This window comes from Protopterus annectens, chromosome 7.part1, assembly GCF_019279795.1.
Source record: "Protopterus annectens isolate FY-2018-M chromosome 7.part1, PAN1.0, whole genome shotgun sequence".
In the NCBI taxonomy this organism is placed as follows: domain Eukaryota; kingdom Metazoa; phylum Chordata; order Ceratodontiformes; family Protopteridae; genus Protopterus; species Protopterus annectens.
The window spans coordinates 183,106,272-183,120,890 of record NC_056740.1 but is presented as its reverse complement, the minus strand read 5'-3'; the positions used below and the strand labels follow the sequence as shown (position 1 = coordinate 183,120,890).

The 14,619-nt window shown below is 40.8% G+C and overlaps 1 protein-coding gene across 2 annotated transcripts in view; it reads left to right on the top strand.

The window, feature by feature from the left end:
* Window positions 1-8,180: 8,180 nt before the first annotated feature.
* Window positions 8,181-14,619, top strand: part of LOC122807529 (protein B4) — a 205,369-nt gene continuing 198,930 nt past the window's right edge. For both annotated transcript variants that reach the window (XM_044078450.1, XM_044078449.1), the window contains exon 1: window positions 8,181-8,365. In XM_044078450.1, the coding sequence (XP_043934385.1) occupies window positions 8,302-8,365 (64 nt within the window). In that variant the 5' untranslated portion in view covers window positions 8,181-8,301. The remainder of the gene's footprint in view (window positions 8,366-14,619) is intronic.

Genomic DNA, 14,619 nt, shown 5'->3' with positions numbered 1-14,619 from the left:
GCAGCACTGCTTCTACCACCTGTGAGAGGAATGATAGGGCATGCCAGTGTGGTCAGTTTGGGTCTCAATGCTGCTGCATATAATATTAACAGAAATGGAGAGACATAAAAAATACATAAATGTATAAAAGGGAAAGGCTAGCGACAGAGGGGCTGGGGAAAGAGACGCACAAAAATAATTTATTTGCATTCTGAATTATGTTCATAATCATAACACAGTGAAGAAAAATAAGCTTTTAATAGCAGGAGCTAAACAAGTCTTCAAACTGTTTGTCTGTGTAATTATATTTGGTGCTGTAGGGGGCATATGCCAAAAGACATCATCACATACAGTTTGACATAAAGGAATGATAACTGTGGGAGACATTTATCCAATCAGCATATCTGTGCTTGTGTCCAGTGATGCTGTTGCAGTTTTGACAATAATACAACTGCATATACACATCAGCAACATGGTGATCACACAATACAAATGTCAAGTACAGGTGATAAGTATTGGACAGAAATGTGTACTGTATATATATATACATAAATATATATATATATATATATATATATATAAATATGTATATATATGTATATATATATATATATATATATATATATATATATCAATACTTAGCCAAGTAGTAATTATAGCTAAGCCATATATGGACCTTGTAGTGGCGCAATGATATTACTAGGATTACACCTATAAAATGATGTCAATATATCATTTTTTTTTTGCCGGGGGGGGGGGGCTTGACCTCACAACCATTCTAACCATGCCAGTGCAACTAGACTTAACAAGATGAGTCACTTCTCCACCTATACAGGGACTGGTATGCAGAAGCAAAACTCTAACATTGCACACTCATAATAATTCAGTAAGGTATGCTAGTAGTTACGGATGTGATCCTGCTGTATAAATTGTATATGCTATTAACTTTAATTGTTACACCTCTCACTATGCAAGTAAACATATCTTTCACAACAACAGCTGTATTTATCCTTGTGCTGTTGTAAGCACTCTAGTCTATTCCTGTGCATCTTCTTGCTCCTTTTAATATCTGCAGGGGCTGTGTGCCCTGTTCAGTCACAGCCTTACCTCAGGCTATGTCCCTAACAAATGGAACACTGTGACAGTCATGCCGCTCCATAAAGGGGGAGCAACTACAGACCCTGGGAACTATCGCCCCATTAGCCTGACAAGCCTGGTATGCAAAGCTATGGAGCGCATCATCATGGACCTGCTTAACAAAGATATAGGCAATCTCCAAGCTCTTGACCCCACACAGTTTAGCTTTGTCAAGGGGAGATCCTGCCTGCTGAAGCTGGTTGACTTCTTCGAAGCAGTCACCAAGGCTGTGGATATGGGTAAGGCAGTGTATACAGCCCACCTTGACCTGGCCAAGGCCTTTGATACCATTCCCCACTCAGGTTTCATTGATAAACTCACCAAACTAGGCATAGATCCTTACATCACTAGGTGGGTTGCAAATTGGTTCACAGACAGGATCCACAGAGTGAAAATTGCAGATTCCAAGTCAGACTATCGATTAGTCATGAATGGAGTCCCACAGGGCTCGGTCTTGGGTCCTATCCTGTTTGGCATCTACTTCTCAGAAGTCCAGGCTAACTCAGAAGGACTCTGGCTGACCACGTTCACTGATGACTGCAAGCTAGGAGTCATTATCAACTCCCCAAGTAATGCAGACATCCTACAAAAGGGCCTCTCTGAGAACAATGACTGGTGTCGGAACCATGGCCTGAAGCTTAATGTCAAAAAATGTGTTATCATCCTCTTTGGAAAAAAACTCAGTTCCCACGAACTACCACGTTTATGGGAGCCCACTGAACACTGAAGGGGCCATAAGAGATCTGGGCATCCAGGTGGACAGCCGCCTCACCTTCAACCACCACATTGCCACTGTGGTCAGAAAGTCCTTCTACGTGGCATATTTTATAAACAAAGACTTCGCATCCAGGAAGAAAGAGGTCATCATCCCTCTCTATTCCTCCCTCATTAGTCCAATCATTGAATATAACGCCCTGTTTGGCATGTACCTGACGAGACTCCTACAACAGCTGGAGAGGCCACAAAAGTAACTCACAAAAAGGATCCAAGGCCTTAAACACATGTCCTACATGGACAGACTCAAGAAACTTCAGCTGTTCTCAGTCTCTTATCATCTACTTAGAGGTGATCTCTGCTTGACCTACAAAGCCATGTCAGACCCAGCCCTACTTGAAATGCTACACCTAAAGAAATGACAATCCCTCCGCGTGACATGCTCCAGAGATCACAACCTCATTATCACAGTTAACAGAACATGCTGGAGGACAGGTTCATCTCCCAATGACTGGCCATACTCTAGAATAAGCTTCCCATTGATGTCAAGCAGAGCACCTCAATGGCCTTCTTCAAGAGAAATCTTGACGAGTGGATGGGTAACAGAAAGTTCACTCCAGGGATCATTCCAGTTGCACTACTGGATATGGGCACTGTGAACTAACATCGGGTGGCACAGTGCCTGGGCAATTTTTTTTTGGGGGGGGCTAGGCTTGTAAAGGCCCCAGGGCCATTAGCCTAGTACACACCTATGAACCTATGAACCTATGGAGATAAATGAAGAGCAGAATGAAAAGATTTATGGTACCATATACTAGCAGACTGAATAGATAGGTAAATTATATAATATTTATAGTATGAAGGTGATGGTCATGTTTTAATTTCATTCTACCATCAACCGAGGATGTCAGGCTTGCGTCAAATTAAGTCACTTTAGCAGTGATAGCACTGTTCTCCCATGCTTGGGATGTCAGCAGCACATGTGATAGCCTTGGCCAAACTCTTCCAAATATACGTTTTATATTGTGACCAGGTATAGCTCACTTGCAGGTGCCTGTGGGTGTAATGCTTGTGAAGGATGTCCAGGAAAATCTCAGACCCCTGCTCTCACTACCTATGTGCTCTAAAAGGAGCACTACAGTCACCTTCTCCATATTAGTTTATAATACCTGTCTCACTTGTGTCATATAGGTATATTTGAACATCCATGTGCAACATCCATCTACATAAGGAATGAGGAGGGTTAGAACTCCACGTTATATACTTATAGGTGTAATGACAGATATCATTTGCATGTGTAGTTGTGGTGCTGGGTTATGCTTACACTAGGTAAGTTTTCTTTTGGCATATACACAGGTGAGTCATTCTCTGGCATCAGCACTCTGGAACTAACTCTGTCAAATGCTGTAGGATCTTTAGTGTCTGATAAAGATGGTGAAGATAAGCAAGCACAGTCAAGGGATGCAAAGTCTGTATCAGGCAAAGGAAGTGTGACCCTCCCCCACATTCTCTTCTCAGACTGTGGACACAGCCTCTGTGCCTGCACATGCCCAAGACATAGTACCATCTGAGAGTGAATAGGTTGATGGTGACACTGTAGATCAGGGAAGTAACAGCCCCTGTATAGACATGTCGAAATCTGCCCCAGCCTATGTGGGTGAGGCATCCACAACAGGGAGGGTTGAAACTAGTGCTAGTTGGATGTATGGTTACTGCCCTTCTCATGAGGTTGGTGTGTCAGTAGCTGCCATTCAACATATGTGAAGGACCATTGTGGAGGAACAGGTAAGTTCCACTGGAGCCTGGGCAGATATTGTGAGGGTAATCCAGGTTCTGCATGCTGGCATATGGGTGTGCATAAAGCATATGTGTGATTCATTGTTTAGAATGAATCACACATTGGAACATACTGTGTCTACTCTGAGTCCTCTCTCAGGGGTGAGGGGTCATTCTTACAGCTAGTCATATGCTACGCTTTTGGATTTTAGTCAACTTGGTCATGGAAGAGCAAGATCCTGCTCCCTTTATACTAGCACTTCCATTGCATCATCAGTTGTGTATGTGTCTACACTCAGTAGAGGCCATCCCTATTGTCATTGTCATGCTAGCCCATTCTCAAGCAGGGATTGGTCAAGGTCAAGTAGCACACACTGACATCTAGCTAATGGGACAGCAGGTGCAACTTCTGGCAGAGCCAGATCTCGTGGGTGGGTTCATGCACTATGCACTGGAAGCTGAACTCTTTGTCATGCATGTCCTGGACCTGTCCAGTAGGTCACAGCATTATGCTGCAGATGTGCAAAGGGTGTGTATCTGCAGACATGCACATACACCACCACAGTCCTCAGCACATCCCACACATCCACTGATCTTGGCCCTTCCCAACATTAATCCCTTCATAGCATTGCTGGCTCTTCCCCAAAAAGCACTTTTTCTTTTTATACACCTCAGTGCTCACACTCATATACTTCCCTTGTGAAAGACATGCATTCCCTGTACTCTCTTTTACACCCGTGCAAATGATGATACCATGCCCTGCTCTTTGTACATAGTTACTTGGGCACCCTGCCGTAACTGTTCCTAACAATAATACTGCATAACATAGAAGGCACGGTCAGTACTTTTGCATATGTGGTAGGGTCAAACTTCAGGGCACCACCAGATGTAGCCAGGCAGCAGAAATGTGACTTCAGCAGACCAAACACACTTTCTCTAATTTATGATTTGTGATAGTGCATGGTTGCACCTGTGTTCTGTTTGGTTATGAGGATTTCTAATTAATGCTATGAGCCAGGGTTCAGGGACATATCCGGCACCACCCACAAGATACATATGTGGGAAGTCACCCATTGCAAACAAATGACAGACGTCAAATGTGGGCAATATGTGGGAGTCATGGAAACTGCCAAGGTGGCCTGCATGCACATTGTGGATAATACCTCTGCATTACAGACCACCTGACAGTTGATGGTTTGATAACATATGCTTTTGACATACGTTCTTCCTAGTTCACCAGGTGAGGCCTTTATTTCAATGTGGGTACAGTCTATGGCCCCCAGGACCTCATGGAACTGGGCTATAACAAGAAGTCCTGCATGATGTTTGTTCTCTCCTTGGGGGTACATGGTAACCACATATATTTCCCCACATGCTGAAGCATGGTGTCGAGGAACTGATGAAGTATTCTTGAGATAGATGCCTCAGATACCTCCTCTATGTACCCAGTGGGTAATGAAAAGTCCATGTAGCTAATATACATAGAGCCACACATACTTTTTATCCACTGGAATGGGTACTGCACAACTCTCATGGAGTTTGCTGATGAATCCAACACATGAACACTATTTGTTGCATGGTGTCCCTGTCCACACAGCACTGGTCCACTATGTTGTTTTCAGTGGGGGCATAAGACATTAAGTGTGGTCAGAAATGCTGGCATCTCCATGGTGACATCCCTCACTATCAACTAGAGTTGCTGCTATAACAGTCTCTTGCAGACTGACATTGTCCTCTACCTTGCACTTTGTGAACATGAGTATCTGACTCTGTATAGGACTTAAGTGGGCATATCATTACTGCATAGCATTTAATCATTTCTGAATCACTCTGCCATGTTTTTTTTTTTTGCCTGATTATCGTGTACAGCATTTCATTATGTGGTCATTAGCATATAATGTGACTAACCATGTTATTTCAGTTGGCCCTGTCGTGTTGCTTGGTTTTCAGAATCTCACATACCCTGGGTGTGGCAGCTCATCACACAGATTCACTTACTGCGATGCTGCAGAGTTTTATGAAATCGCCCTATGTCTGCAGACAGATTTAGTATTAATTTTATTCCAAAACCTCCACTGGAGTTCCACAAATCTCTGATTCCCAGTCATCCTCTAAAATTAACACGGACAATGTCCAGGCTGTTAACTGGAACACTAATTCCATGGGCCCAAAATATTTACCTGGATGCCCAATTAATAATACCAGACATGTTGCTGCTGAAACCCTCCTGCAGTTGTTTAGCTTACGCCTATTCATAGGTTATATCCCTGAGGTCTGGAGAGCATCTATTGTGGTGCCCCTGCACAAGAGACCCTACCACAGACCCCAGAAATTACAGACCCAACAGTTTAACTAGCAAGTCCATAAAACATATAAACTCTGATCTGTTAAACTATGATATCAAAAATCTCATATATCTGGCATATCTCTCAACTGTACAGATTTTCGCAGAATGTTCAGATGTTTTGCTTCATATTTTTGATGTGTTTCTCATAAAATTGTAGTTTTCTGGCAAATCATTGAGGTTTGAAGTCAGAAAATGATGACAATTGAGTTTCAGACTCCATACCTTTCAGAAAATTCATGCTAATGCAAAACCTGTTATTCTATCAACTTTCTATGTTTGTAAGAATAATATTAAAAAAAGTGTCCCTATTTTTGGACCTTTGTCCCACCATCATTTATGGCTTTGTCCAGATTTCTTGCTCTTAGCGGTTGAGAGGTATGATAACTGGACCAACAATAATTTGGTTTTGTCAAGTGCAGATTGTGTCTTTTCAACTTGGTAAACTTCTTTGAGAAAGTTTAGAGGCAACTGACAGTGGATACTCAGTCCACGCAGCATGCCTGGATTTAGCTAAGATCTTTAACACTGTACACTATGATGTTATTGTAAACAAGCTAAAAGCACTAAAGTTAATCCCGTACATGTTAAGATAGATTGCAAACTGGATGAATGAAAGAACTCACACATTTAAAGTGGCAGGTGCAACTTCAGAAAGTAAGTAGTGGAGTACCACAGAACGCAGTACCTATAGCTATGCAAATTATGTGCTATGATCAATACCCCCACAGATGCAAAAGTGCTTTGCCAATAATTAGTCCTTACAATACAATAGTGTAAATAGGAAGAGCTCAAACAAAAATGCAAGAATGTGCAGCAGTATCGCCTTTGGTAAACACTCCCTCATTTACAGTACAGCACAGTCAGTATCCGACTTCACACTGATATGGTAGCTGAGGACTGGAGCAACCTGGATTGACAATGCCTTCACCTTTGGCCACCATGTTGCAACAGTAGTAGGAAATCTTTCTTTCTAGAACTGATTTCCACAGCTATGTCAAAAGATGTTATTGCCCCTCAGCAGTTTGCCTAAATAGAGCAGTTACTGAGTACAATGCCCTTTTTACACGTACCTAGCCAGACATATCATGCAGCTAGAAAGTCCTCAAAAGCTCCTGACAAAATAATAATAATAAATAATAAAGGTTATTGACCTAAATATCCTTAACTAACAAGGCAGATGGTCTCTTATAAACTACTGTGTGGAGATCTATGACTGGCATTCTGTGCCATGAAAGACCCAACCCTAATGGGTCATTTTTTACCTTTACAGGATAAATGGCTACACAGACACCTGAACCAAGGATTTAAATCTACCAACAATATAAATAAAACAGTTTGGAGGGATAATGCAGATTCATTACCCAATGCTTGCCCCATTTCTGGAAGGTATTGCCCTTGTTTGTTTTGCAAAGTGACAGACACCCTTTCCTTCTTCAGGGCTAACCTTGATAATTGGCTGCATAGCTGGAACCTTCTTGAAGTGGAGGTACAGCTTGATGGTGTTATTTGTTAAGACACACTCCCTCTTAAGACTTACTTGCCTTGTCATTTCTATGATCATGTAAGTTACATTTCAGATAAATAGTAAGTGTGCACAACCATAACAAAAGTTTACACTATTCCATTTCATCACACTAGCACAGATTTTATGAAGCATAAAGGGAGATAAGAAATGATGCATAGAAAACAATAGTGCGAACCTTGTTGTATGTGTTTGTAAACTTAAAGTTCATTGTATTAAAACCAGCTGAGCAAGCATACTACCAAAGGAAAAAAGGCACTGACGCGTTTTATTTAATAAAACTGTTGTGAATTACTGTCGGTATGACTGTCCTACATGGTGACATGGCTATATAGTAAAATCAGTTATTTAGATTATAAACAAAGGTAATACGTTGAGTTCAGTTGCAGTATTTACCTGCTTACATATGTGTTTCTCACTTATTGTAGTTCAGGGATATATCCCTAAGCAGTACTATTGTATATATTGTATATAATTAATATTTATCTGGCCTCCTTTATCTGAATGTTCATATTTAATCTGCAATTGTTTGTGATGTATATGTATTGAAAATTCAATAACATTTCCATTTGAAAAAAAAAAGCTGTTCACAGGAGGATTGCTAATAAAGAGGTAAGCCCGGGTGATACACATTAAATTAGTTTGCGTGATTACACATCCTAATTACCTTAAGGGGGTCTATAACCTATATAATCTTTGGAGAAGCTCGGTCTGTATTTGTTACATATGCCTTATGCGTGTTTTCTATTAGTTTTTTTAAAGTCCGCTTTTAGTATTTTTACGTATTTTAAGTGGTATTTTGTTGCATTCTAGAATACATACGAGTATGCCACCCAAGAAGCCTATTGCTACTGTTGGCCCACAGCTTGTCTCGAAAGATGGCCGGTCAGGTATATACCTTAACTACTCGGCTGTATTGAGCTGTTTATTTCTCTTGCTTGATATTATTTTTCTGCTGAAGTCTAGTGTTTGTAAGGCAAGTGTGTAAATGGTAATCTGTAGTTGTGTGGCTCATGGAGGTCCCTATGTTGGACGTCGTTTTAAAGTCTTCTGATGTAGCGCTCGCTTTAAACACATAAATATTCAAGTTTTATAAATCCCCCTTCAAGACTTTCCACACTTCAGATTCGCGTTATATATATTTATTTTGAAACTATGTGGCTAGGCTTTGGACCTGAAGTTTCAAATACTAAACCAACATGTGAATTTGGTACAGATTTGTATTTCAAGGTTTCAGAAAAAAGTTACTCTAACGAGACTGCTTTTTAAAAGTAGCTTAAACATGTGCATCAACTGTTCCGATTTTGGGGTAATGTTTTGGTCTGTTCTTATAAAACATTTTCTGGCAAGTCAGCGAGGATTTAAGTCACGCAATAACCAAACGTTGAGCTTCAGAAAATGCATACCACTTTCTGTGCGTTTAAAGCTTTGAGTTGGCCTTGGGCATAGGCCAACTAGGCGGCCGACAAGTGCGCCGCTCTCGCAGGGGCGTTTTTCCAGTATTTGGTGTAGTCTACACCGTGTAGATGGACCAGGATGGGGGCACCAGGCGTCCTGAGGGGGAGCCATGGAGCCCTTTTGTCTAGGGCACCAGTTGACCTAAGGCCGCTCCTGCTAATTCTAACCAGATAGGACCACTGAACACCGTTGCTCGTGAGGCATCCCTGACAAGGAATGTCTGGTGACTTGGGCAAGGTTGGTAGATAAATGCAGAAACAGTTCCCTTACTACAACTAATTTAATCTTCTGCATACTCTGCAAAACTGAGTAGGTTAGTACTCCTTTTAGTGTTTCCACCGTGGGTTTGACTTGACTACAATGTTAGTCTAGCGCCTAGGTTAAGACAAAGGGTTAATCTGTACAGTTGGCCGTTTTTTTCCCCCTACAGTGCATTTGAATAGAAAGTATGACCCCTCCCCCCCATTTCTGTTATAGGCAGTGTATTCTGCTGTAATTCCAGTAAAATTGGAAAAGTACTTTGATTCCTTAAGGATTAAACTAGAAAAATGGACCTTCAACTTAATGCAGTGTGAGGGAGGTTGTGTCCAGCATACCTCTCAACTGTCCAGATTTTACCAGCATGTCCAGATTTTTGACATTTTTGGTCTGTTCCTTATAAAATTTGTGGTCTGAATTTTTGTGGCAAATCAGTGGGTATTTAATTCACTGATAGACCACTTGATTTGTCAGGCTTAATATCATTCAGGAAATGCATGACACAAAGCTTTTTATTCTTACAACGAGCAATATTTTAAATCTGTCCCTATTTTTGGGGCCTTGTCCAGATTTGTCAAGATATTGAGCGATGGTGTCCCATTATAAAATGTGAAACAATTGCAGGTGTTGCACTAAGCTTAAATAACTTTCTCTACCTTTTGTCTCCTGCTTTAGTTTGTTCTGACAAAATAACAGTATAAAAATGTTAACACTTTTGTGGTTTGTCTTTGTATAGATGAAATGCAATGAAGTGAAAATTAATTTTTACTCCCACAAGTCTTTCAGGTGTATCAGGCTGGCTAACTCTTCAGCTGGACTACGTTGCATAGCTAATTTTTGATGTATGGTTGTTACGCATGTTTGACAAGTATATGCACCTGTTTGCATCTTGTGTACTGTTTTTTGCTTCTGAGCAACCACCTTCTCCCAGACTGCTTAATATAAAGGGCTGTCATTAGTCTAATTGGAACTTTTAGTGACAGTTTAGTGTCACTATACCTAGCAAAAGGATCTGACCCTTACACTTGTAAGGGTTTGCGTAAGTATGTGCCTGTGTTTAACCACTGCGCATTACTCACCTTACACCAACACCTTCGTAAAAGTAATTACCAAGCTAACCAGGGGCAGGGAGTGCACATAGTAACAGCAAATGCTGATATGGTCTTCACTGTTTTTAAAAGTGGTGCTCAAAGACCAACTAGAACATTAAGAGAACAAAAGATAGTTTGAGTGATTTACATTGTAGAAATAAGTACTTGCTTCTGTAGTTGGGTGGATGTATGTAAAGTTGAATATTGAAATACAATACCTCCTTTATGCAGGTGTGGAACAAGCACTTGATGCTTGAAGATATGAGAATCTAGTTAAGCTAGATGTGTAACATTGAGGAAATTAGGAAGCTGACTATTCTAGCCAGTGGAACAAGCACAAGCTGCATAACAATGTGAGCATAAGGGAATCCATAGGAGGCGGCCTAAGCCCTCGCTATGCGCTCTAGGTAGAGGAGGGTGTGTATATAAGTGTTTCCACTGTAACAAGTCTGGTATGCACAGTCTAAAATGACAGACTTTGGGAACAGCTATAGGATGGCTTGTATGGCTTATAAACATCTACAGTGACTCTAACCAAGTGAGACAGCTAATAAAGGTAGCAACACAGTTATAGGCTAACTGCAGTTGTCTGATCACAAGGGGCTATACACTCACTTAGTACAGGGTGAAAATCCCCCATTGCTATGAAATACTTTAACAAAGCCTGCAATTTTATTTACACGCTCTCTACAGTTGGGACCATGTGGTGGTGTCTACTACCCCAGTAGATCTATCCTGTACCTTATGCACATGCAATTAAGCTCAGATGTGAGGTAGTGAGACTAAAGCCCACCTCCAGCTGGTGTGGCTACTTAGCTTGAATCTGAGATAGCTGACAAGAGCACTTGAGTGTAGGAAGGAGGGGGAATCTGAAACTAGTTGAAATTTGCGTTTCGCTTTAGAAAGGATATGTGGATGAACTAAATCAGTATTCAGTTGTACTTGGTATAGTTAACCCCATTGCAGGTGAAACTGTAGGTTTTTCAACTTTTTTCCTGTATCAGTATTGCATTGAGACCCCTCTCCCAAAGTTTCTAATTTGAAATTAAAATTAACTTTGTAATTCAAACCTTGTCTTCAGGGAATCGTGAGAGTAACAGTGTTGAACTTTGTAGAGTCTATTATGTTGCCAAGTCCTGGGACACTATAAAATTGAGTCTAAATGCAAGTTTTTTTCGGAGGCAACAAACTAGAGTGCTTACTAGTGTGTGTAATGGCTTGTGGCTGGCTGTATGAACTTTAAGGCTACCCCAAGTGTTGGGCAATCACTTGTAGTAGATGGCTACCCCCACTTAATTGCTACAATGCAAGTGCTGAGTGACTAATTTTTGCCTAAGCAGTCATCTGGGAGTAGTTAAGTGGGGAGAGTATTTGGGACAGTGAAAGTGTGCAAAATAGTGGGTACCTTACTTGCTCTTGGTAGGATTGTCCTAGAAGGCAAATGTCTCAAAGGTGGATGTGAATCTTGGGAGATAGTCTGGCTGTTTAGTGAGGGAGGTGTGGGGGTAGCTGTGCACCTTACTTATAGTTAAGGCCAGTAGCTCCACTAATTTCATTGCAATTGAATGAAGATAATCCCTGCTCTTCCACTTGAGTGGCTGGGAGATTGCTTTGCTAGCTCCACTAATTTCATTGCAATTGAATGAAGATAATCCCTGCTCTTCCACTTGAGTGGCTGGGATTTTTATGCAAGGTCAGTTGTAGAACTTTATTGGATCTCTACCTCAACTCTGTATGTCTGCCATTGGATTTCACTGCCCTTTAAAAAGAACTAGATTATTTGATTGCTTTGCACTAGCTAAAATTGACACCCTATTAGACCATGGGATTAAGTACCTTTGTTTTATAAATCAGTAAAATTCAATGCCAGTTTTTGGTTCTATGTACTTGTTACCAAAGCACCCTGGTTGTCATCAGCTGAATTGTTCTCCAAGGTGGTAACCTTATAAGGTTACCACCTTGGAGAATTGACCTTAAACTGGCCACTGTGCTCTACTCTTCCCCAGTTTTGATATAAATTTGCACTGCTCTGGAAGTAACAGAAAAATTAGTTGACTTACAAGTAAGTATGTAGGTATAAAAGGTGATTAGGACAGGAAACATTTGCTGCAATATATAATTGATCCTTAAATCAATTTCTTCATATCCACTGAATTGTCAAAGTTTTGTACTATAGGAACACTTGAGGACAATTGGACCTTGTACAAATGCCACACAGAATGCTGGGGTGGGGTTGATTAGACTGATATTTTATATCCCATGTTGCTAGTTGGTATAACTTGGGTTTCCATTTCCTTGTACCCAAGAGTATAGTGGGGAAAATGTGTAGAAACTATGTACCCGACACTACAGTGTTCTGACAGTTTAGATTTGACATTCCTAGTAGAAGTTGCTCCTAGCAAGTGAAAGAAGCTTTGTCTCCAGTTTATACCAAAGACTGGGAGGTGTGAGCTATGGTATTTAAAAAGGAATGGAGGAGGTTTCAAAAAGCATATAATTTTATCTGGTTTAAAAATTGGAACTAAAATTTGATTTAGACTTGCATTTTGCTGCAAAGTTGGTATGGCAGTCCCAGACAATCAGCTGGTTTATTGGGGCAACTTATTACTTTGGAAAAATTGTCTTAAAGCCTGTATATTGCGGGTGACCTGTGGGCTTGCAGTGCCAGTGATTTTTCTCTTGCATTGGATAATGCAAAAGTAATTTCTAATGTTCCATGTTTAAACAGAGTGAGGGTTGAAAATGCTTAAAGGGGTGTTCATGGAAATGGCTGGTTGCTTGCCCTCTGTAGCTAGGGGTGTGCAAGAGTAAGCCATTTAGACTTTTGAAACTACAGTTTGATGCTGGACTTGTTATCAAGGCAGAAGTCAAGGAGCAGGTCTCTTGACTTTTTTAAAAAAATCTAAGTTGTACATATTCACAGGTGAATATTAAGTAATCAAACCATATTAAGTTTGCATGTATAAACATTGGACTGAGATGCAATGTATAATCAAACCTACACTTTATAAATTGTTCGTTTCCTGCCTACTCTTAATCATTCCTCAAACATTTTTGCATGTTTGTTTCTGCTTTTCCCAGTTGGGGGTCGCCACAGCGGAACTCTGGTCCGCTGATTGGTAGTTGACTTGTGTGAAGAGTTACCAGCCCTGACTCGCAACCTTCAACGAAGGTACGCCCATTCACACGTCTCCACGCAGACTACTCTCTAGCTGAGAATCTAACCGGACAGCATCTTACTGTGAAATGACAATGCTACCGCAGCACCACCACCACGGATGTATTGCCACAAATTCTATTTTTCTATGTAATGTACTCCTACCCTTTTCTAAAGATAAACTTCTGTTTTAATATCCAAGATATTCACCACTACTAGTGTGGTTTAGACTTTGATTTACATTTTCTAGTTATTGCTTTTTTGGCAGCTGCCAGAATTAAACCCGATAGTTTTACTATATCTAGGCAATTTAGATCCTGCATTCCATCTCAAAAATGTCCTTAATTGTATTCATTTGCTCACCCAGTATTTCTGGCAGAGTACTCTATAGACAATTAATGTCTGCCAGCTCATTGCACTCAAAAGAACATGTGCTCCTAGGTATCTTCCTTATTGCACCTCCCAACCTTGGTCTTCCTGAGGAAAAATGTGAGAGTCTGGGTTATAGAAGTACCTATGCAAATGTTTCCAGGCAAAAAATGTGAGAGTCTGGGTTATAAAAGTACCTATGCAAATGTTTCCAGGCAAAAATCTGTGTATTTTGAGAGTTGTACATATGTTCTCACATTGTGAATTTCTTTTCCAGTCTTGACATAATATTCCTATAGTAATTGTACAGTATTCTGTATGTTATACTAACAATCCCTTTTTTAACAGCTTCTATTCAAGATTCCGATAACTCAAGTCGTGCAAGTCATGGGATTCTCCTACCCCTTTCTCTTTGCCTATACCCTGATATTAGTCCCTGAGGGGAAGGTTGTCGAGCATGGCTGTCCAAACCAAAAAACACCAATCCATGCTGCAGATGTGACTATCTTGTCAATGCATCATAATAAAGGTTGTTTAAAGCTAGCTAACAAAATCAACCATAGCTTGAACACTTAATCATCGGCTGCTCCAGTCTTTCCTTTTAGCATAAATTCCTGAGCATTCAAGAGGGGGAATATTGGGGGTGGAAGTGTTACTTGATTGCAGCGAATGCAGTCAAGTGCTCCAGAGGGAAGAGTAAAACCTCCCTTTCCCACATTTTATAGTTGTCTCGCAGCTCTGACAACCACATGACTCCTGTAGTCTGACAGTCCCTTGCCTGTAGTACAAATGTTTTCTTGGCCTCTTCCGT